The 23,741-nt window shown below is 34.6% G+C and overlaps 1 protein-coding gene and 1 long non-coding RNA gene across 2 annotated transcripts in view; one reads left to right on the forward strand and one right to left on the reverse strand.

Moving 5' to 3' along the window:
• Nucleotides 1-23,741, reverse strand: part of LOC145163166 (uncharacterized) — a 241,607-nt gene that overhangs the window by 52,187 nt on the left and 165,679 nt on the right. The gene's annotated exons all lie outside the window — the stretch shown is intronic.
• On the forward strand, nt 479-1,635 carry LOC145167662 (metalloendoproteinase 1-like). Its single transcript, XM_079086896.1, has one exon. It carries the CDS (start codon nt 519-521, stop codon nt 1,464-1,466), a length of 948 nt encoding a protein of 315 aa, XP_078943022.1. The 5' UTR covers nt 479-518; the 3' UTR covers nt 1,467-1,635.

The following is a 23,741-nucleotide window of genomic DNA, read 5'->3' on the forward strand; positions in this document are numbered from 1 at the left end:
ATTTTTGTTGGAAATTTGATGGAAATTACCTACAAAACATATTTGTAGGTAATTTTTGGTAGCTAAAACCAAATTTTCTAGTAGTGTTACTGACAAAATAAAAACATGAAAAAGTAAATAGTAAAACTTAAAATTAAGACAAGGAGTTCAAAATGAAGATTTAAATGAATGGAAGACATTCTGTGTTCCACGTTTGAAGCGGTCCATATACTTTTTCTTACGGGGTTCCTATCATTGTCATTTGCTGACTCTATCATGGACATTGAAAGACTTAATTAGAGTCACAAGTTTTAATTTTATTTATTATTTTCTATCTTTGAACGGCCAAAAATTTCAATCATATCTAAAATCAAAATAAACGTACGTCACATACAAACGTCATGTCTCTAAAACCATTAATAATAATAATAAATAAATAAATAATACCACAGGAGAAAATCATTATATATAGAGACCCTGACTATAAACCTCATAAAGAAGTACTCTCAACATTTCAACATTTCAACTTAGAAGTTGTAATGGCATCTAGAGTTTCTAAACTCTTTCTTCCCTTTTCATGCATGCTCCTTCTTGCTTCCTTTATGCTAACAGTTCTTTCACATCCTCAGGACACTCATGTACGACCAAACACGTTGTCCAGTAATGATACGAACTCGTCACCTTTTGGGTTTCTTAAAGCCATGCAAGGGTCTCATAAGGGCGACACAGTAAAAGGCATTCGTGACCTTAAACTCTATCTTGCTCATTTGGGATACCTAAACTACCAGAAAAACCCTAATCTCGCTGACCTTGAAGAAGATCATTTTGACGAGGAGCTTGAGGTAGCGCTCAAGTCGTACCAGGTCTACTACCATCTCAATGCTACAGGGACGCTTGACCGGCCAACGATATCCCAGATGGCAATGCCTCGTTGTGGTTTCCCAGATAAAGTAATTCACCAACACACTGGTAACTCTTTCCACATAGTCTCCCATTACCAATTCCTTCCCGGAACACCAAAATGGCCTAGTGTTAAAAAGCATCTAACTTATGGGTTTGGGCCACTTTTCCCAACCCGGTTTATGCCACCTGTTACTCGAGCTTTTAACAGATGGGCCACTGCTTCTGGACGATACTTCACGTTTACAAGAGCTACAAGTTATCAAGGTGCTGACCTTAAGATTAGTTTTCAGCGTGTGTCCCATGGAGATGGGAGTCCATTTAACGGATCTGGTGCGGTGTTGGCCCATGCTTTTCCACCTGTAGATGGAAGACTTCATTTTGACGCGGATGAAAGATGGGCGATTGGAGCAGTGCCAAATACATTCGATATGGAGACTTTGGCATTACACGAAATAGGGCACCTTCTTGGGCTTGGTCATAGCCAGTTTCAGACTGCGATAATGTGGGGTAGTTTCAGCGCAGGGGTTACGAAAGGTTTGACCTCAGACGACATTCAAGGGCTCAGGGCTCTATATGGTATTTAGATGACTGCAACAATAGAAGAATCTAAGGATGCATAGTTGTTGTGCATATTCATATGTTTTCTGTATGTCTTTTCTGATTACAAAGTTTGCATGGCCAGAAAAGTCTGTGTCACTATCTTTCTGATTATCGAAATAAAACAACATGATGATGATTGTTGTGCTTATATAATTACATTTGTTTTCTATGTGTTTTGTAACATCAACGTTTACTTGTTGAGACAAGTCGTTCTTTACAATATTATAATTTGAGAAAATGAGGGTTTTGTACTCTGTTATTTTTTAAAGGCTTTGGCTACAATTATGCATGTCATGTTTTTACTAAATTTATGTTTATAATTAAGTAGGTTTCGCATCCGCCTTAATGCAACAAGAGTGCATGGGTTGCACAAAAAGTATGTATAGTAGTGCAATTTTTGTTTGTAAAGAGAAATATCTAAAAATAAATCTACTTCTTCTTCTAATTCTACATGTATAAAAATGATTATAATAAATCTATATGTGTTTGCAATTCTACATGCATAAAAACAAATATTCAAAAAATGGTAGGGTAGCGATTTTATAACAAAAATTTAATATGTAAAAATGAAAAAATCTTAAAAAAACATGTATAAAAACAAAAATGGAAAAATGGAAAATTTTAATTACTTATACGATCAAAAGTTTTTGTATATTTCATCTAAAGAGTTATATTGCTGCATAAATTAAAATAGAGAAGCAACTTATTTTTACCTGATCAAGAATTCGACCCTTAAATAAAATAATATATTATTAAAACTTATTTGAAATAATTTAAAAGTATAAATGTTAATGCTAATTGCATAAAACGTTATCTAAAAATGCTTATATATTACTAAAGAAAATAAAATAACAAAAGCTTTAGCTTGTGGATTTGTAGGGTTTTTGTAACACCCGTAAAATTCAAGCCAATTTAAAACTTTTTAAATAATTCAGAACTCATTAGTCATTACAAAATGTTTTCAAAATAGTTTAATATCAGAGTATCTTAGAAACATAGTCATAAAAAGTGAGGAGCTGTACGATCACGCCTTTGCCTTGCCACGATCCCCTGATGCACCTGAAACAATCAACTGAAACTGTAAGCCTGAAAGTTTAGTGAGTTACCCCCAAAATACCGATACACATACAATCCACATAACAATATCAGCAATATTATAACATAACAAACTGAACAGCATGTAATGAGTCCACAACTTTACATACTAGATTACCCCTGGGCCTACAGTGTGAGTCTGGATTGCCTACTTGGCCCACAGCTCACATCTGGATTGTCATCGAGCCCACAGTACGAGTCTCCCTCAGCTCGTATCTGGAATGCTCCAGCTACTGGATTACCACTGGGCCCACAGTGTGAGTCTGGATTGCCTTCCGGGCCCACAGCTCACATCTGGATTGCCACTGAGCCCACAGTACGAGTCTGGATTGCCTATCGGGCCCACAGCTCGTATCTGGAATGCTTCCGGGTTTGTTGGTTACCGCACGGAGCAGTATCACCTCAACCCATCCCCCATAACATATCAACATATAACATAACTATTGAGCATGCAGATAATCATATAACAACACAGGTAGTCCTACAGATCTACCTAACTGGCATAACCACTAGCATGCAACACTAACTCATACCCAACATCTAACACTGCTAGGATAACATATCCAATGGGCCGGCCTTGGTGCCTTAGACCCCTTAGTATAGTGAGGATAACTCTCCTGGCATTGCTGAAGTCCCGCAGATAAAACTCCAGCTGCTGGTTGACAGATTCCCGAACTGTCAACATCAAACAATACCCAATTAATAATTGGGTTCCAAGCCCAAGGTCCAACTCACACTACAAAAACCCAAAAGTAAAATAATGGGCCAAAGCCCAACATATGGCCCAATTTTCCAAATTGGGCCCAGACCTCTACATGGTCTTTCCTTAAGGCCCATTCAATTATTCCAATCCAATTCCCATGGCCCATTATCACATAGTCATAAAGGCTCATATATGGCCCAATTTTCCAAATTGGGCCCAAGTCCTCACATGAGCCTTATCCTAAAGCCCATCTACTTATTTTGGTCCATTAACTTGTTCTTGGATGGCCCACCAATAGTCCAATCGCCAAAGACCAATAGTAAGGCCCAATTCAAGGCCCGAGTGAGATTAGGGCTTTCACATGAAATGATGATTAGGGTTAAGTGTTTCTTACTTAACCCATTAAGGACTTAATCCATTAAGTCCATTATTGCCTTAAGCTAGTTTGTCAATGATTATTAATTATTATTTTAGGTTTAATAATTAATTTCTCGTGTGTGTCCCAAACGATTCCCATAATTAGGGTTTTATGCCCTTAGGGTTTTCCAAACCCTAATTAGGGTTATCCAACCCAATACTAGCCCATTGGTCCATTAGTTGGGCTTTTAGGTCACATTGGGCCTTATTGGCCCATTAGGGTTCCATTGGGCCCACTAGGGTTTCTTTGGGCCCATTAGGGTTCCTTTGGTCCCACATTGTCCAAACATCCCCCAAACGAGGTCCAAACGCAATCAAAGCACACCACCACCCGACACGGCGGGCGGTGGCGGCAAGAGGCGGCAACAACCACTCTATGGTGGTGGTTTGGGTTTTTCTCTTCATTATTTCACTTTTTGTTACAATTACAATGCTAAAAAAACAAATAACCCACACACACTAACACACCTAAATCCATAGCAAAACACACACACACACACACAGCCACCCTTGTAGTGGCCGGCGGTGGCACGTGGTGGCAGCCACCACCTCACGGTGGTGGTGGCCCTTTTTCGAATTCCGACCAAGCAGAAACATACCCTCACGACCTTGACTGGAACACACCCAAAGATACACATACACATACACTCCCGGAACAGTAACACCACCACCTACCTAATGGCGTATGGCGGTGGCGGCTGAGCTTGCAAACGGCAGTAGTGCTAGCAGCCGGCGGCGCTGCACTGTGGTGGCGGGGAAGGGACGTGACCCAACGCGAGCAACAACAACCCCCTTGACTGCATCAACGGCGGCGACGACTTGGAGATTTTCGACTTCGATTGTGGAGGGGCGGCGAAAGGGTGGTAACACGAAACAGCGGCAGTGGCGGCGCATCTCCGGTCTTCGTCCTCCGGTCTCCCTAACACAATGGTGGTGTTCGATGGCTCACGGTTTCGTCGGCAGCAAAGGGTCAGTCGGTGACTTGGTCGATCGGAATAACAAAGAATGGGGTGAAAGATGGTGGCGGCCGGACGATGGATGAAGGAGCGGTGACGAATGAAGGGAGGTTGGAGGGAGAGTGGCGGCCGGTGTCACAAGTAGGGTTAGGGTTTTGGACGAGGCTCTCAACACTTAAATACCCGGTTCACATAACTCTACCCCATAATGACAATAATGGCCCCTCCCTCTAATAATCTTTTCAAATTCAATCCTTAATTTACCCTTTAAACCTTTGCTCCCATAATTCTTTTCAATATAAGTCCAAAAGTTACAAAACAACCCCTCCCCTACAAATTATTCCCAATTAAGATCCAAAAATTTCCATTTCAACCTTGGCTTCATGTCACACCCCGCTAAGGCGGAAACACAGGGCGTGGCAGTACAAAGGGTTTCATAGCAAAAGTTAAAAGACAACACCAACCATAGTATTAAAAGCATTACAAATTTACAATGGGTTTGAACAACTTTTAAAAGAAATTACAATGTAAATTGAAATACAACACATGCGAATGCTCCTAAAAGTGAAGTGTCCCTAAGTGCCACTTACTCGATGATTCCTGAAAAAGCATGTAAAACGAGCGTCAACTATAAAAATAGTTGGTGAGTACTCACAGATAAACAAAATAATATTGGTTCCATGAATTGAAATCAAAGTTTTGATAAAAGTTTCCAATAATAAAAGTATATTGTTAAAATGAGTAAATAAGGTTGTAAAAAAAAACAAAGTTCTTTGTCATCATGAGAGATAAAGTATGTTGCCCAAATAAGATGCAACATTCATATTCTCATGGAAGATAAAGTTCGTTACTCAAACGAGTAAATAAGTTTCATTGCTGAAATGAGCAATTAATTTTGTTGCTACAAGGAGCAAACAATTTCATTGCTAAAACATGTATATAAGTTTTCAGTAATAAAAGTTCGTTGTTGTAATGAGAAACAAAGTTCATTGCTATAATTAATAACAAGTTTATTGCTATAACGAGAAACGAGTTTGTATGTGTATGAGCAAACAATGAGTCTCAACCAGACCTATGACTGAAGCCCTATCAAGATCTATGCTTATCGTTCCATAGATGAATATGGTATCATGCATTCCAGCAATAGGGCGAGTGAGGAGTTGTCAATTCCTAATAGTGCTATCCATAATGACCATTGGCTCAAAGAGTTAATGGTTAGAGATAAGGGAAGGGCCTTAGTACGATAAGTTCTCATGTCCCGTGTTGCATAGACATACATAGAGAGACATAGCAATAAAATAGCAATCATGTTTGATACAAATCAATTTAAATACAACATTCAAATAATAGTTTTTCGGGACATGCTTTTCCACCCCAAAACATAAAAGCTGAAAATAGGGGAGTGCGTGAATACTCACAATATGCAAAATATAGTAATCAAGTTTATACGAGTCAACTAAATATAACGAACATAAATAGTTTAGGACATGCTTTTCCACCCCAAAACATAAAAACCGAAAATAGAGGAGTGCGTGAATACTCACTATGCATTGAGATGATGCAAATGATGCCTTGAACTACGTTCCACATGTACCACTACCGATTCCTACAATAATGGTATTCGCTAGTGAGTCTCAAATCGAAATCTAACACTAGTATACTTACTACTACAATAGAATTATGCCAATAATGTGTCAAAATTTAATATTGATAAGTTAAAAACATTTTCTGTGGAAATTAAGTTTCAAAAAATCAATTGTTATATAACAATTTAAGTGGAAAATTTCAATTATTGCAATGTTAATATTTAACATTTTAGAGGTGTTCCAATGATTAAATATTCAAAACTAAATCAATTTAGTTCTAAACTTTCCCAAAACTTTGCATTTAAGTTATAATTGAAGTCAAAGACCTTAAGATAAATTTTCTTGAAATTTTGATTTGTCTGACTATTTTTCACGATTTTAGTTTCTTGAATAACCATAAAATCATGAAAAATACTAAACAGTTAATACAAATTACCAAACTTCAGATTTTGGTTCTAAATGTACTAAAAAACTTCTAGATAAATTTTCATGGATTATGAATATGTATAACCATTTTTCATATATTTAATTCTCTAAATAGATACAAATTCATGAAAAATAGAAATCAGTTTCCACAATTACCCAAACTTTTTGTATTACTGTTATTAAACATTATTAAGCTGGGAAAAATATAAAAATTGATTTCTAAACTGTTTAACCAAATTTTATGATTTTTGAGCATTTATTCTAATAAAAATTGAAATAAATAGGAAACAGTTTCCAAAATTACCCAAAAAGTTTTGTAACACTTTTATTATACATGTAGAAGCTGTGAAAAATATAAAAGATATTTTTCAATTAGTCTTTCTATTTTTCTTTGTTTTATCCTCTTAAATAATCATTAATTGGAGAATAATTATTAAACAGTTAAAGTAAATTACCAAAAATTTTGTACACTTCATTTACAGAGTAAATAATCTGGGAAAAATACCAAATGTGGTTTTTATATACTGAAATCCGATTTTGTGGATTTAAGTGTATTTAATCTTAGAAAATAGGAGAAAAATAATATACAGAAGAGAAAAATCATCAAAATTTTTATGTAGCCTCCTAATGTACTACAAGGTGTTCTGGTAAATTTTCATGAATTTTGGATGAGCATAACTATTTGTTCTATATTGTTGGTTGGATTCTGGGAAAAATATCATTTTCTGAAAATTTACAGATCATCTTATATTGTTGGTTGGATTCTGGGAAAAATATCATTTGAACAGAAAAGAAGTTTTAGGTATTTATTTGGGAATAAATCTTTTATGAACATATTTGAAAGCTTTTAACAACAAACTTTGATCATCAAGCATCTAAGCTTGAAGATCATCACATGCATGTTGGTTTGAAGATCATTAATGAGTTTCATATGTTCAAAAATCGTTTTTGATAGAAAACATAGGGTGCATGTGGTGTTTTTCCACCAAAACATGTAGAAAAGTGCATTTCCTTGATTTTGACTTAGGTTTAGGTCCTTGGATTTCACCATTTACAACATGCATGTTTTTTTTGGGTGAAATCCTACCACCATCATCATCAAAACCGTGAGTAGGTGCAAGTGTTCATGATTTTACAATAGATTGGGGTAGAAGATGGAGAAAATCCATGAAAAACAAGTAAAACTTGAAGGAAAAGAGAAGGGGAATGAATGATTTCCGGGTTTACCTTTAAGAATAACATCAAATGTTGAGGTTTTTTTTAGTAGAAATGGCTGAACTTTTCTGAGATTTTTGTGAGTTTAGAGGGAGAAAGAAGAGAGAATTCAATGAATGATGGTAGAGTGTGTGAGAGAGAGAATGAAGAGGTGAAGAGTGTGGAGAAGAGAGAAATGATTATGTGTTTTGGGAAGAGGAGGAGGGTCTTGGGAGAGGGGAGGCCGAGATTTTGGGTGAGAGAGGCTCCCTCTCTCTTGTTTCTTTTATAAAAATTTAAATCTTTTATAAAAATATCAAACTTTTTATAAAATATACACTAAAATCAAGTTTTTATTCATAAAACCTTTATTTTTGATTTATAAATTAAGGGTAATGTTAATGAGTTAAATTTTATTTGCCTTGAATATATTATACTAATTTTAATTATTATAAGATAATATTACAAGGTTTATAATTATTTTTATAGAATTTTTAAGGTTAAAGTTTGTAAATATGAGTTTTTAGGGCATTTAGGGTTTTTGAGAGTTTGTAAATCTTTCGATATCAAAATTACTTGAATTTTGAGACTTCAAACTATTTTAGAGTTTCATAACTCTTATTCAAATTAGAAATATTGTTTGTAATTTATTTTTATTGGTTTATTGGCATTCTATGTAGTGATTCCGAGATTCAAACGAAATTGAGGAATCAAGTATACTAGTCCTAGTTTCAACTTTGACTTAAGTTTCTATGAGACTCTGACCTAACTTTTACTACTAGGTCAAGTGCATGATGTGTGTATATGATTCATGAAATGGTATTCGAGTCAAAGAGTGACCCAAATATGGATAGTCACTACAGTTAAGTAGTAGTAGAATTCACATATCAATGTGAAATCTAAGTACACCATCCATTGTTTCTATCTGTTTCCAAGTTTCTACTAGGTTATAACTTAGCTTCAAGTTACTAAGTCTAATATGTTTTGTGCCTATATGTGCAACTAAGTCTAGTCAAATCTAGAACCGACTTGAATTTTGACGGTTGTCACATTCTCCCCCGGTTGAAAGAATTTCGCCTCGAAATTCAATTCGTGACGTATTCTATTAGAACTCAGTCGAATACAATTATATAGCTGTAGAGGTGGTGACTTTCAGTGTTCTTTGATTATTTCGGGTTTATTTCCTCAAAGGAAGAACCCAATTCTTTAGCTATAATCAAAGTAATGTTTCCTTAATTCGAGTTCTACAGTCTAGATTGCGAGAAATTAGGATCATGGAAATCATGATCCGACCATGGTGACCTAGTTGAAAAGATGATATAGTTAGATATTATCTAACTTAAAAGAACGTTATAAGTTTTGCTGAAGCACCCACTGCATTGAGGGTTAAATCCGCATTGATCCTCAAGTCGCATTCTAAATTAACACTAAGTGTAAATTCGCCGTCTAATAAAGAAGAGATTAGGAACAAGTTGTTCACTTTCGGGTTGGCTATTATATCTGGAAAATATATGTTCCGAAATAAGAAGGGGTAACACGAATGAAAGGGAAGCGATCGAGGGTAAGTTCCCAAAAAAAACGTACTAAGGGTAGGCAACGAAGTTTTGGTACATCTCCAATGAAAATGCTATTTAAGTGTCGGCTACAAAATAAAGTACGAAATGATTGAGGATCTCCGAGGCTATAATTACTACTACGGTTACTCTTACAATAATAGATCTATATTCGAAGAATATATATTTTAGAGAGTCAATGTTGCAAATGGAGGCGATTAAATCACATTGTGTAGATAACATTTTAGGTGTTTAGAAGTGATAAAAATCTCACTGTTATCAAAATGTGTGTTTAGAAATGATAATTAATCTCACTATTATCAAAATATGTAATAATTCCAAGATAACGAAAATACATGTGTGGCGATCAAACGAAGTAGTAAAATAATATAAAGATTAATTAAGGTTACAGGTTTAAGTCATCAATAAGGGAATTTATACAAAAATATTTTGATTACTCTTTTGAAAAATTGTCTAATTCTCTAAGTCAGGACAAATTCAAGCTTATGAGTCAGAATATTTATAAAAACAAAGTTGAGAGTTTAGGAACTCAATGAAAATTACAAAGTAGAATGCTATTTTAAGAAAGGTGTAAAAATATCGATCATTGAAAATAGTGGATTCTTAATTTAGTGTTTCTACAAAAACAATCATTTAGAGAATAGATAATCGTAAAATTCAAAACTTTTTGATGTATTTAAAAAAAAAAGAAACATAAGGAAACATATCATTCACATATATTTTATGGATTTAGAAAAATGATAAGAACAATGGTATTCTTCTTGTGTATTAATTGTAAGAAAAATACAATGAAAATTACATTTTAAATCAAGTTTCCGAATCTAGGACGAAAGAGCAATGTAAATAAGGATCACTTGTTTATAGAGATTTCAAAATAAAAACAAGATGTATATGATAAAAGGTGTAATTGAATATATCAGAGCTGACTAAATCAAAAGTATGCCTTACGACTATATACGTATTAATCGCTCAAAACGAAAGGGTAGACTTCTAGTCTTTATGCATACGAACATGATACCACGAGAAGCAAAATAGACAGAAACAAAGCTAGACAATGTATTATGTTACTATTATGGGCGTGCGAGATCTAAAATCAAAAAGAGAGCGAGAAATCAAGTTCGGGGGAAAGAAAAAGGAAGGTAGCGGCGGCAATGATTGTTATTGTTGAAATTATAAGAACAATACATATAGGTAGATTTAAAACCAGGTTGAGATATATTTCAAACTTCAATATGTGATGTATATTGATGATTAAATAGAAATGAAGAAGTTTTAAAGTGTTTTCTAAGGTTTGCTAAAAATTCACGAGTTATCTATTAAGTTAAACTCCATTTGTGAAAAAGAAGAAACACTAAAACTTGTAATTGAAAATCTGACAGTTTTGACCTTTTTGACCGGAGTCCAACAATGCTTAAAACGGATAAGGTAAAGACTTAACATATTTAGATGAATAATTGTGCATTGTCGAAAGTGCGCCACTGGAACTTTAAAAGTGAACACTAAGTTTTGCAATGCTTTATATTTTAGAATCTTTATAGATTATAAAACTATATTGAAGCAAAGTACACAAATAAGGTATGTTTTGAATTACAAGCGTTAGATATGTCTTATAAACATGTTTGAAGTAGACATTTGCATAAATATCATGTTGTGTTTTCGAGAAAACACATTAAAGTAAATTACAATGTCTAAATGAGAAAGCGGTTAAATGTGTCAAAGCAAAAGTGGTTTGGAAAATCCGAGGATGCTTTTACATATAATAGGACTTCAATGTTATATGTTTAAGTTTTATAGCATAGAGTTTAAACACTTTTATAAAAGAAAATGTTTCTAAGTTTTTCGAAAACGTGTCAAAATGGTAAGCAAGGTTTAAAATGGTTTATATGCCCTTAAAAACACATCTATCCATTGAAATGGATTTGAAATAAAATTGAAATAGCAAGGTTAAAACCAATAATGGTTAAATTGAGTTTTGAAGAAAAGTGTTAAGTTAAAGCAAGTTGTCAGAAGATTTTTAGCGAGAATATGGCTTACATTGTTAAGAAATGTCTACTAAGTTGATTGAAGTGGTTATGAAATATTTTATTGATGATAAATAAAACCGATGAAGCGAAATAATTTTTCGATGGAAGGTTAAGAAGTAAGGAATAAGTATGTTAGTGTAGCTGATCGTACCTAAATACTAAGGCGAGTCTAAGGCGAGTGTCGGTGTCTTTTCCCCCAAGATAAAGGACAAGAAAAATTGTTTGAAAAACGTTTTATGGTCTCAATACAGTTTACGACCTTTTATAGAGGTCAAAGGGACATCCTATGTTAAGTTTTAAGCTCAAGGTGGAAACAACGTAGAGCTAAATCGTAGCGTAGTAATAAGGTCTCACGTATGGGTTAAACTTTCGTGTCTCCTCGTGAGTCGAATCTGGAATGCCCACCAATGGTATACAAGTGATTACTTAGTGGCGACTCATCTACCTCCTTACGCGGTGCTCCAATTATCATTCGTGTCGATATCGAAACACTTTTTCATTGTTGTAACTCTAGTACGAAGACGATGAAGAGGTATTGAGGAATAATTGGTATAGGTTTCGACTTATGATTATTACTAGTGTATATCTAGCTACTAACCTTACATCTAAAGTCAATAGCTACTGAGGAATACCCATTCGTAGTACTATGTGCATTGCTCCTAGAGTGGCTAGTGATATAACCTAAGTGGTTAACCTAGCACTTGATAAGGGACATGAATATTTCTAAATAAAGGCATTTTTATAAAAGTGCACTTAGTTTCTAAGTGTATCTAGATGAATGCCTATAATATGCAATGCCCGTACGCACACCGAAAAAAAAATTTGTTTTTCAAAAGTTTAAGTTGAAAATTGTTTTGAACATAATTCTACTATAACCGTTTCCAGCCTCGCATTAATTTTCCTTAATTAAGCATAGTTGGCCAGGCTATACTTAATTAAAGTCTGATAATGCGTACTCGAATTAGTTATACCAGTAGTATGTTCTATATTTTAAAAACATTTTGAAATTTTTTGGCTATAGTTGTGGTTCTCCAAAGGAAAACCGGTATTCTATATAACCTTCGGCTCTGATACCATTTCCTGTCACACCCCGCTAAGGCGGAAACACAGGGCGTGGCAGTACAAAGGGTTTCGTAGCAAAAGTTAAAAGACAACACCAACCATAGTATTAAAAGCATTACAAATTTACAATGGGTTTGAACAACTTTTAAAAGAAATTACAATGTAAATTGAAATACAACACATGCGAATGCTCCTAAAAGTGAAGTGTCCCTAAGTGCCACTTACTCGATGATTCCTGAAAAAGCATGTAAAACGAGCGTCAACTATAAAAATAGTTGGTGAGTACTCACAGATAAAAAAAATAATATTGGTTCCATGAATTGAAATCAAAGTTTTGATAAAAGTTTCCAATAATAAAAGTATATTGTTAAAATGAGTAAATAAGGTTGTAAAAAAAAACAAAGTTCTTTGTCATCATGAGAGATAAAGTATGTTTCCCAAATAAGATGCAACATTCATATTCTCATGGAAGATAAAGTTCGTTACTCAAACGAGTAAATAAGTTTCATTGCTGAAATGAGTAATCAATTTTGTTGCTACAAGGAGCAAACAATTTCATTGCTAAAACATGTATATAAGTTTTCAATAATAAAAGTTCGTTGTTGTAATGAGAAACAAAGTTCATTGCTATAATTAATAACAAGTTTATTGCTATAACGATAAACGAGTTTGTATGTGTATGAGCAAACAATGAGTCTCAACCAGACCTATGACTGAAGCCCTATCAAGATCTATGCTTATCGTTCCATAGATGAATATGGTATCATGCACTCCAGCAATAGGGCGAGTGAGGAGTTGTCAATTCCTAATAGCGCTATCCATAATGACCATTGACTCAAAGAGTTAATGGTTAGAGATAAGGGAAGGGCCTTAGTACGATAAGTTCTCATGTTCCGTGTTGCATAGACATACATAGAGAGACATAGCAATAAAATAGCAATCATGTTTGATACAAATCAATTTAAATACAACATTCAAATAATAGTTTTTCGGGACATGCTTTTCCACCCCAAAACATAAAAACTGAAAATAGGGGAGTGCGTGAATACTCACAATATGCAAAATATAGTAATCAAGTTTATACGAGTCAACTAAATATAACGAACATAAATAGTTTAGGACATGCTTTTCCACCCCAAAACATAAAAACCGAAAATAGAGGAGTGCGTGAATACTCACTATGCATTGAGATGATGCAAATGATGCCTTGAACTACGTTCCACGTGTACCACTACCGATTTCTACAATAATGGTATTCGCTAGTGAGTCTCAAATCGAAATCTAACACTAGTATACTTACTACTACAATAGAATTATGCCAATAATGTGTCAAAATTTAATATTGATAAGTTACAAACATTTTTTTGTGGAAATTAAGTTTCAAAGAATCAATTGTAATATAACAATTTAAGTGGAAAATTTCCATTATTGCAATGTTAATATTTAACATTTTAGAGGTGTTCCAATGATTAAATATTCAAAACTAAATCAATTTTGTAACACTTTTATTATACATGTAGAAGCTGTGAAAAATATAAAAGATATTTTTCAATTAGTCTTTCTATTTTTCTTTGTTTTATCCTCTTAAATAATCATTAATTGGAGAATAATTATTAAACAGTTAAAGTAAATTACCAAAAATTTTGTACACTTCATTTACAGAGTAAATAATCTGGGAAAAATACAAAATGTGGTTTTTATATACTGAAATCCGATTTTGTGGATTTAAGTGTATTTAATCTTAGAAAATAGGAGAAAAATAATATACAGAAGAGAAAAATCATCAAAATTTTTATGTAGTCTCCTAATGTACTACAAGGTGTTCTGGTAAATTTTCATGAATTTTGGATGAGCAAAACTATTTGTTCTATTTTTAGGTCATTATAAATACAAAAATCGGGGAAAAATAGGAATGCATTATAAAAAATTCTGAAAATATTTTTCTGAGTCTTATACCTCTGGTAGCAACTGCGAAAATTGTTATATATCATTTTAAGATTTTCTAAAGCACTTTTATGATTTATTGGAGCCAAACAAAAGGAAAATTCAAAACCATATTAAACAGTAACAAAAATCGATGCAACTTAATGAGGGATCATTATTTAGCATAGGGGTCATCCATGAATTTAACTAGGATTTATAGACCCCAGAAAGTATTTTATATGATTTACTGCCCTATTTTCTTGCATTAATTATAATAATTCGAGAAAACGAATTATTTTCTGAAAATTTACAGATCATCTTATATTGTTGGTTGGATTCTGGGAAAAATATCATTTGAACAGAAAAGAAGTTTTAGGTATTTATTTGGGAATAAATCTTTTATGAACATATTTGAAAGCTTTTAACAACAAACTTTGATCATCAAGCATCTAAGCTTGAAGATCATCACATGCATGTTGGTTTGAAGATCATTAATGAGTTTCATATGTTCAAAAATCGTTTTTGATAGAAAACATAGGGTGCATGTGGTGTTTTTCCACCAAAACATGTAGAAAAGTGCATTTCCTTGATTTTGACTTAGGTTTAGGTCCTTGGATTTCACCATTTACAACATGCATGTTGTTTTTGGGTGAAATCCTACCACCATCACCATCAAAACCGTGAGTAGGTGCAAGTGTTCATGATTTTACAATAGAATGGGGTAGAAGATGGAGAAAATCCATGAAAAACAAGTAAAACTTGAAGGAAAAGAGAAGGGGAATGAATGATTTCCGGGTTTACCTTTAAGAATAACATCAAATGTTGAGGTTTTTTTAGTAGAAATGGCTGAACTTTTCTGAGATTTTTGTGAGTTTAGAGGGAGAAAGAAGAGAGAATTCAATGAATGATGGTAGAGTGTGTGAGAGAGAGAATGAAGAGGTGAAGAGTGTGGAGAAGAGAGAAATGATTATGTGTTTTGGGAAGAGGAGGAGGGTCTTGGGAGAGGGGAGGCCGAGATTTTGGGTGAGAGAGGCTCCCTCTCTCTTGTTTCTTTTATAAAAATTTAAATCTTTTATAAAAATATCAAACTTTTTATAAAATATACACTAAAATCAAGTTTTTATTCATAAAACCTTTATTTTTGATTTATAAATTAAGGGTAATGTTAATGAGTTAAATTTTATTTGCCTTGAATATATTATACTAATTTTAATTATTATAAGATAATATTACAAGGTTTATAATTATTTTTATAGAATTTTTAAGGTTAAAGTTTGTAAATATGAGTTTTTAGGGCATTTAGGGTTTTTGAGAGTTTGTAAATCTTTCGATATCAAAATTACTTGAATTTTGAGACTTCAAACTATTTTAGAGTTTCATAACTCTTATTCAAATTAGAAATATTGTTTGTAATTTATTTTTATTGGTTTATTGGCATTCTATGTAGTGATTCCGAGATTCAAACGAAATTGAGGAATCAAGTATACTAGTCCTAGTTTCAACTTTGACTTAAGTTTCTATGAGACTCTGACCTAACTTTTACTACTAGGTCAAGTGCATGATGTGTGTATATGATTCATGAAATGGTATTCGAGTCAAAGAGTGACCCAAATATGGATAGTCACTACAGTTAAGTAGTAGTAGAATTCACATATCAATGTGAAATCTAAGTACACCATCCATTGTTTCTATCTGTTTCCAAGTTTCTACTAGGTTATAACTTAGCTTCAAGTTACTAAGTCTAATATGTTTTGTGCCTATATGTGCAACTAAGTCTAGTCAAATCTAGAACCGACTTGAATTTTGACGGTTGTCACACTTCAAGAATTCTTCTCAGAATAAATCTGATATTTACTCTTTAACCCTCGAAAATCAAAAGTATATAATTTGGCACCCCGAAACCAACACCACTACTAATTATTATTCGCTTTTGGGCTATAATAATATAAAATAATAATAAAATCACTTCTCGAGGTCCCTGATTTATTATTTAATTAATCTCTTTAAAATGGGATGTTACAGTTTTAATGGTTTTTACATATTTAATTATGATTGAAATTAACTAAATAATATTGCAAAGACCATAGCTTTCATTTCGAAAAACAATTAATAAATTAAAAATAAATAGAATTTTTCATGAAACCTTCTTATTCCTTCTAGATTGATCGGTTCATCCCAAGAATAATAGACATTAGCAGCGACAAACAACATTCACGTTATTTGTCGCCTCTAAAGGCGTGCATCGCTATTAAAGGTGTCGCCACTAAAGGCTATTTGACGTTGATCTGTGTCAAACACTGAGGTGAAATCATAGCAATTGATTTAGTGTCTAATCCAACGACTTGGAATCCACATCATACGCAACCTTTAGTGGCGACACCTTTACCAGCGACAGTCTCCGTTAATACTCGAAACAAGCACATCCAACGATTCTCTCTAAAGGTGTCGCTACTATTACTTTGTCCGTCGCCGCTAAAGGGTATCATCACCGCTAATACCCTACACATATGATATTCCTCTTCCCTCGTGCTTTCCTTTTCTGTCACATGTTTTTCCTCAATCGATTTTCTCCACCGAAACCTCGACTTTCTCTATCCAAAGCCACATTGGAGTCCATAACACCGACGACCAAAGCTTATCACCGGTGATCCCAAAGGTTTCACCAGCGACATCATATCAACAGCGTCGAAGCACCATTTCCGACGACATTGATAGGTAAGACTTCAGTTTTTTCCTATTTTTCTTTTAGTTTGTTCCTCTCCCCACTGAATAAACCGGTTGGTTGAAGGGATTTCGAGTATTTTGCAAGAAATTTGAGATCCCCACCATGCTAAATGTTGGATTAGGTGTCTAAGCCCATCACTATAATTGGTATAAATTTGAATTGATAGTAGCACAGTCCTTTTAGGTTGCCCTCAAACCTAGCAATTGGAGAATATTATTTTCGGAGAGAGAGGTTGATTTATTTTTTGATTAATAAATTGAAATAAATGATTTACTAATATATTATGAAAATAATATATTAATTAGAAATAATAATATTTAATTAATAATTAATTAGAAATTAATTTGAATTAATTTTGGGATTAATGGAATTAATTAAAAGTGCAGGGGTTAAAGTGCAATTGTTCAATAGTTGAACAAGAGGCATTCTAGAATCTCCTTGGAGCCTTGGACGGTTTTGAGGAGGGTTTTAGGGTTCTAGAATTATGCTTGGAGGATAATTAGGAAGCTAGATAACTAACAATTCAAGATAATATTATTATATTGGTTTTGGGCTTATCTAGGGTTTCCTAATTGCACTATATAACGACCCCTAGTCCTCAATATTTCGGCCATCACTTCCTTATAAGGCTAGGCCGAAATTATACTTACATCCCTCCTTTCTCCTTAATATCATTCTTGCTAGCTTGGATATGAACCATTAGTGGCACGACGCTTGTGGTGCTTGCTTCTAAAGCTTCAACAAAATAAGGATCATTGTTATTTGCTATAATAACAACAAGGTATGTAATACTAAACCCTTTACATGATTTTCAGAAATAACCTAGGGTTCCTAGGGTTCTTATTTTGATGTTCATAGTTATAGCTTCAATAGTGAAAACATAGATCTTGTTTTAGGTTGTATGCACACTTAAGAGTTTTAAGTTGTTTTTTGTTATGCCTAAAACGCATCAGTGGTATCTGAGCATTAGGTTTGTTTTCAAATGAATTTGTTATAATTATTGAATTTGATCAAATAAGAGTTTATCGCAATTAAACCTTATAAGGCAACAAATTTCGAAATTGGATTAGGGTTTCTTGCCCCCTAAGTTTCGAAATTAGGGTTAAGGTTCTGAAACCCTAACCCTCCTTCCCAATAAATACGAAATTAAGGTAAGGATTCGAATCCCTTACCTTCCTCCCCAAGCAAGATTTCGAAAACGGTAGATTAGGTTTTTTCAAATTTGGTAATTATCATTTTACTTGCGTAAAAAGAGATAATTAAAATTGGATAAATCTTGTACCCATTTTTTTCAAAAATTTAGGGGTAAGGATTAGGATTTATTAAATTAGATAATCCTTATATGATTTAACTAAATGTTAATTAATAGATAAATATTAAATCATTTGGTTTATTTTTTAAATTTAAATTAATTATTTAATTTTCGAAATTTAAATAGAAACCTAGTATTTTGAAAAGGTTTTAAAATACACCTTATACTATATGTAAAATTAAAATTTTAATAATTACTATATGTATAAGACTAAGTCAGTCGAACCACTAGTACGTCTCATTCACGAAGTTAGTCTATAAGGGGGTATAAGGAAACTGCATGTAAAATGGTAGTTGAGTAGGTGTCCACTCTCACCCACCGCTTCCTTGATTAGTGGAGGGTCGTTAGCCGAACGGGTATGATAGGACAATTAATTCTCAGTAAAAGTATAATTCTATTAAAAGTAACTAAACCTTTTTGTTTAAAAAAAAATTCTCAATCTTAGTTATTTTAGGAAAATGTGAATTTGTATGCTAACCCATGAAATTGCAGATTATACTTTATAGTAGTTAGTGGAGCACATGTGGTTAACCGACACACTAATAGTGACTATAAGGCCAGGGGGAGTGGGCGCGGTTTCAACCGCGGTTCCGCCATATCATTACCCAAAACACCGCCCCCTCCCTGCGGTTTCTACCGCACCTTCTCTCTCTTCACCCAAATAGTGCCGCATTCCTTTCTCTCTCTCTCTCTCTTCATTCATGTGTCTCTCTCTTCTCTTTTCTATCACCTCTCTCTTTCTCTACCATAATCCCACACCCTAGATGTGGTAAAGAACCACACTTTGTGTGGTATAAATGATGTGGGTCCTACATATCAAAGGAGGGAGTGCGGTTCTTGTGGCACCACTCCCTCCACCCTAAAGAGTAATGATGGTCATCTAGAAAATTATCGTTAATTAGAGGAGCGCGTGTGGTTAACCAACACATTAAAATGAGATGATAAATGACATCGAGAGTGCCAAGCTAATTTGCATAGTTATTCACATGTTGTTTGTGATCCTTGGTATCTCATTTACAAATAGAAGAGCATTATCTGAGATTAAACATCTAATTGAATAGCTTTAATGAATCTCAAAAGATATGGGAATTTCACTTAACCTAATTTCTTTCAAATTTCGTTTTCTATTGGTGGAATTGGTAAATCATCATTTACATATTGTTATAAAATTTACAATTAGATTACGACATCCCTTTTCTAAGTTGTGAATATTTAGTTGGATCCTAGCCTTAATATTTCATTTTTGGGTTGTTATATTAAGGATTATTCTTATCTCACTAAAACTACCTTCTTTTAACATATGTCTACTTCAAATGATGCTTCCGGTTCCTTCTCATCCTCCCATAACTTTTTGTTGTTAAACATCTGCTCAAAGGTGACATTGGATGGCACCAACTACAACGACTGGATGCCTAACATTAAGATGGCCCTTCATTTCGAGGAGAAGGAGTATTTCCTTGAGAAAGAACTAAATGAGATTGATGAAGAGAAGGCCACTCCTAAAGAACTAGTCGCCTATAAGAAACACTACAATGATTCGACAAAAAGTTGCTTGCATCATGGTAGCCACCATGACTTCTGAGTTGCAAAGATTCTATGAGGATTACTGGCCGTACGAGATGAACAAGGACCTTATGGAAAAGTACCATGAGTGAGCTCGTCAAGAAAAGTACAAGACGATAAAGTCCCTCATAGCAAGAAAAATGAATGAGGGAGAGTCTGTTAGGAACCATGTGCAGAGGGTGGAACGATATGTGGATCTCCTTGTTAGGTTTAATGTGAATTTTTATAATGAGTTGGCTATTGACATAGTCTTGAACTCCTTACCAAGTTGTTATGATCAGTTCATCTTGACCTATCATCTGAACAACAATGAGAGCACCTTGGCTCAATTGCACAACCTCCTACGAACACCTGAATCGGGGATGAAGGGAAATAGCATTGCATCCACTCCTGCTAGTGCTCCTATTCTGGCCATTGGTCAAGGGAAGGATAAGAAGAGGAAAGGTCCTCTAAAGCAAAACTGGAAGGGAAAGTCTCAAGTTGGGTCGTCAAGCAATGGACCTAAAGGTAAATCAAATTCTGATGCTCCTCCTATCTCTGATCCCAAAGAGGACACTTGCTTTTACAACAACGACAAAGTGCATTGGAAACGAAGCTACCCAAAGTACCTGCAAGACATTAAAGATGGAAAGGTGAAGCCAACTTCTGTAGGTATATACACTATCTTATCTAATAACTCATAATCTTCTCGTTCTTGGGTCCTTGATACATGATGTGAACTTCACATTTGTTCTGATTTGCAGGGGCTAAGAAGAAGTGAGGAGGTGGAGCACGGTAGAATGAACTTGATCATGAGGAATAGGCGATCGTCACCTATCTTCAGAAATGGTGTTGATTTAGATTTGATAAATTGTTCCTACTCGTCAGAAATGACACTAAAGATTATTTCTTTTCATGCATTGTTCAGACCAGGTTTTAGATATTCTTTTAATGACTATAATGGTTCTATTTCTGCTTATAAAAATGGTGTTTTTTATTTTGAAGGTCTACCTAGTGATGGTCTGTATGAAACTGTGATGTGTGTAGACAATTTAGGCAATAGTGTATTTCAAATTGATTCGTATAATGGTATAGATAAAGCATGCTTGTGGCATTGTCATCTTGGACAAGTTAACAAGAAACGCATTGCCCAACTCCAAAAGGATGGAGTGTTGGAATCATTTGACCTAAGGTCAGAAGATACATGCGAATCTTGTCTTTTGGGTAAGATGAAAAAATCACCTTTCACTGGATCTTGTGAAAGAGGTGAAGGTTTGTTGGATCTCATACACACAAATGTGTGTGGGCCCTTCAGATCATCCACAAGGGATGCTAATCGATTCTATGTGACTTTTTACTGATGATTATAGAAAATATGGTTACATATACTTAATCAAGCATAAGCCAGAAACCTTTGAAAAGTTCAAAGAGTTTAAGCAAGAAGTAGAGAATCAATTAGGCAGGAAGATAAAGATTCTCTGATCAGATAGAGGCGGAGAGTATCTTAGTATCAAGTTCCATGACTACCTCAAGGAATGTGGAATAGTTTCACAACCGACACCTCCTAGGACACCACAACTTAATGGTGTGGCTGAGAGGCGCAATCGAATCTTGTTAGATATGGTTTGTTTCATGATGAGTCGAGCTACTCTTCCAATTTCGTTCTGGGGGTATGCCTTAGAGATTGCCGCCCATATTCTTAATCTTGTCCCAACAAAGTAGGTTGCCAAAACACGTCACGAGATGTGGACAGGGAAGGTTCCTTCATTAGCACATATCAAGGTTTGGGGTTGTGAAGCTTTCGTTAGACGAGAGACTCATGACAAGCTTGAACCTCGAAGTGAGAGATGTATTTTTATCGGCTACCCACAAAAGTCCTTTGGATATTTGTTCTACAGACCTAGTGAGAACGTGGTCATTATAGCGCAGAGAGGAGTCTTTCCAAAGAGAGAGCTCATATGCAAAGAGGACAGTGGGAGTACAAATGATCTTGAAGAGATTCAAGAATCAAACAATGAAGGAACCTCTGAAGACGCTAGGGTTCAGCCAGAAGAAGAGATTCCAGTTGAACCAGTTGATGATTCATTACTTCTTAGGTGTTCCAGTAGAGTTAGAATGTCACTTGAGTTCTATGGTTTCCATAGTACTACAGATGGTGATACGTTTATCAGTGATAGTACACTAGTAAATTTGGATGAACTGGCTAACTACAAGGAAGCAATGGCAGGCCCTGAGGCAGCCCAATGGAAAGAGGCAATGGACAGCGAAATCAAGTCCATGTATGACAACCAAGTTTGGAATTTGGTTGATAATGTACAAGGTCAAAAGATGTAACATCCATGAAAATTATGACAAATTTAAACTTTTAAAACAAACCCAAAATCATAGTTGTTTACAATATAGTTTTCAAAACATGTTTAATATCAGAGTTTTCCCAAAATCATAAATCAAAACACGAGGAGGTGCACAATCATGCCTTCGCCTTCCTGAGATCATCTGAGGTACATGAAACACAATGCAAAACTGTAAGCCCAAAGCTTAGTGATCATCCTCGGGATGGAATACGCACAAAGCCCTGGCCTGTTGGCTTATGCACAAAGCAGTGAAGCCTCAGCCACCGAGCAAACCTGTGCACATATAACAGATAACCATATAACAGTCTACAACCAGTCAAACAGATCTACAGATCACTAAGCATAACATTCTAACACTCCTAAGGTGTGCATGCAACCCTAAATACCTTGGATCTATGTTTTCTCTATTATACATGCAAATATCAATTTTCCAAGGTATTGTTCTAACTAGCATAATATAAAGTACATGTAATATAAAATCTAGTAGAATTACATACCTCTTTTTTGTAGCTTGATTCCATGGAGCTCAAGAGCCTAGTGCCCCAAGTGTGACACCTCAAATGGTTCACACAACATCAAAACAACTTAGAATAACCATGAGAAGAGATACTACACTCTAGAAATCGGCTTGCCCTCTTGTGTATGCACTAGTGCCGATTTCACCAACCAATGGGGTCTTTATATAGTGTGCACATTAGGGTTACACCATGTAACCCATGACTTTACCCATTCCTTATGCTCCATGGGTTTTAACCTCCATGGAGTATCCATTGGTCACCACATGGGTTAAACGCAACATAAGGAATCATGGATCATAAGCCCACATATATAAGAATGAACGGTTTACACAATCAATCCCCATATATTTAATTAGTCACTTTTGATCACTAAATTAATTCCAAATTAATTCTTGATCAATACTAATTAAATAATATGATTTCTTATTAATATATTAGAACTTATAATATATTAATATATCACAAATATCCTCTTCTCACAAAAGGTCTATCCAAATGTTCTGATGCCATGCAACCCAAACGGACCATGCCGGGTCGGGTCAAGTATATACCAATTATAGTTATGGACTTAGACACTAATCCAACAGTCTCCCACTTGGATAAGTCTAATAACTATTATTGCAAGTATGACTCCAACCTGACCAGCAATCGTAGCTCTTAAAAGCTGCTGTCGAACTCTGAACAAATCACTGGCGCGTCCATTAGATAAGTGATCGTATATTCCTCCATTCTAGATATCATATGGACTGAGACATGGATTATAATCATTCTCTCTTTCCATTTGTTGTTTCCCGATTTCTGATTTATGACGACCGACTAATTGAACAAATCAAATCAGTCCAGGCTTG

Source organism: Lactuca virosa, chromosome 3 (assembly GCF_052849685.1).
Source record: "Lactuca virosa cultivar CGN04683 chromosome 3, Lactuca_virosa_CGN04683_v6, whole genome shotgun sequence".
Lineage (NCBI taxonomy): Eukaryota > Viridiplantae > Streptophyta > Magnoliopsida > Asterales > Asteraceae > Lactuca > Lactuca virosa.

Excerpts from the sequence above, each read along its gene's own strand:
- LOC145167662 (XM_079086896.1), top strand. The coding sequence starts at position 519 with ATGGCATCTAGAGTTTCTAAACTCTTTCTTCCCTTTTCATGCATGCTC.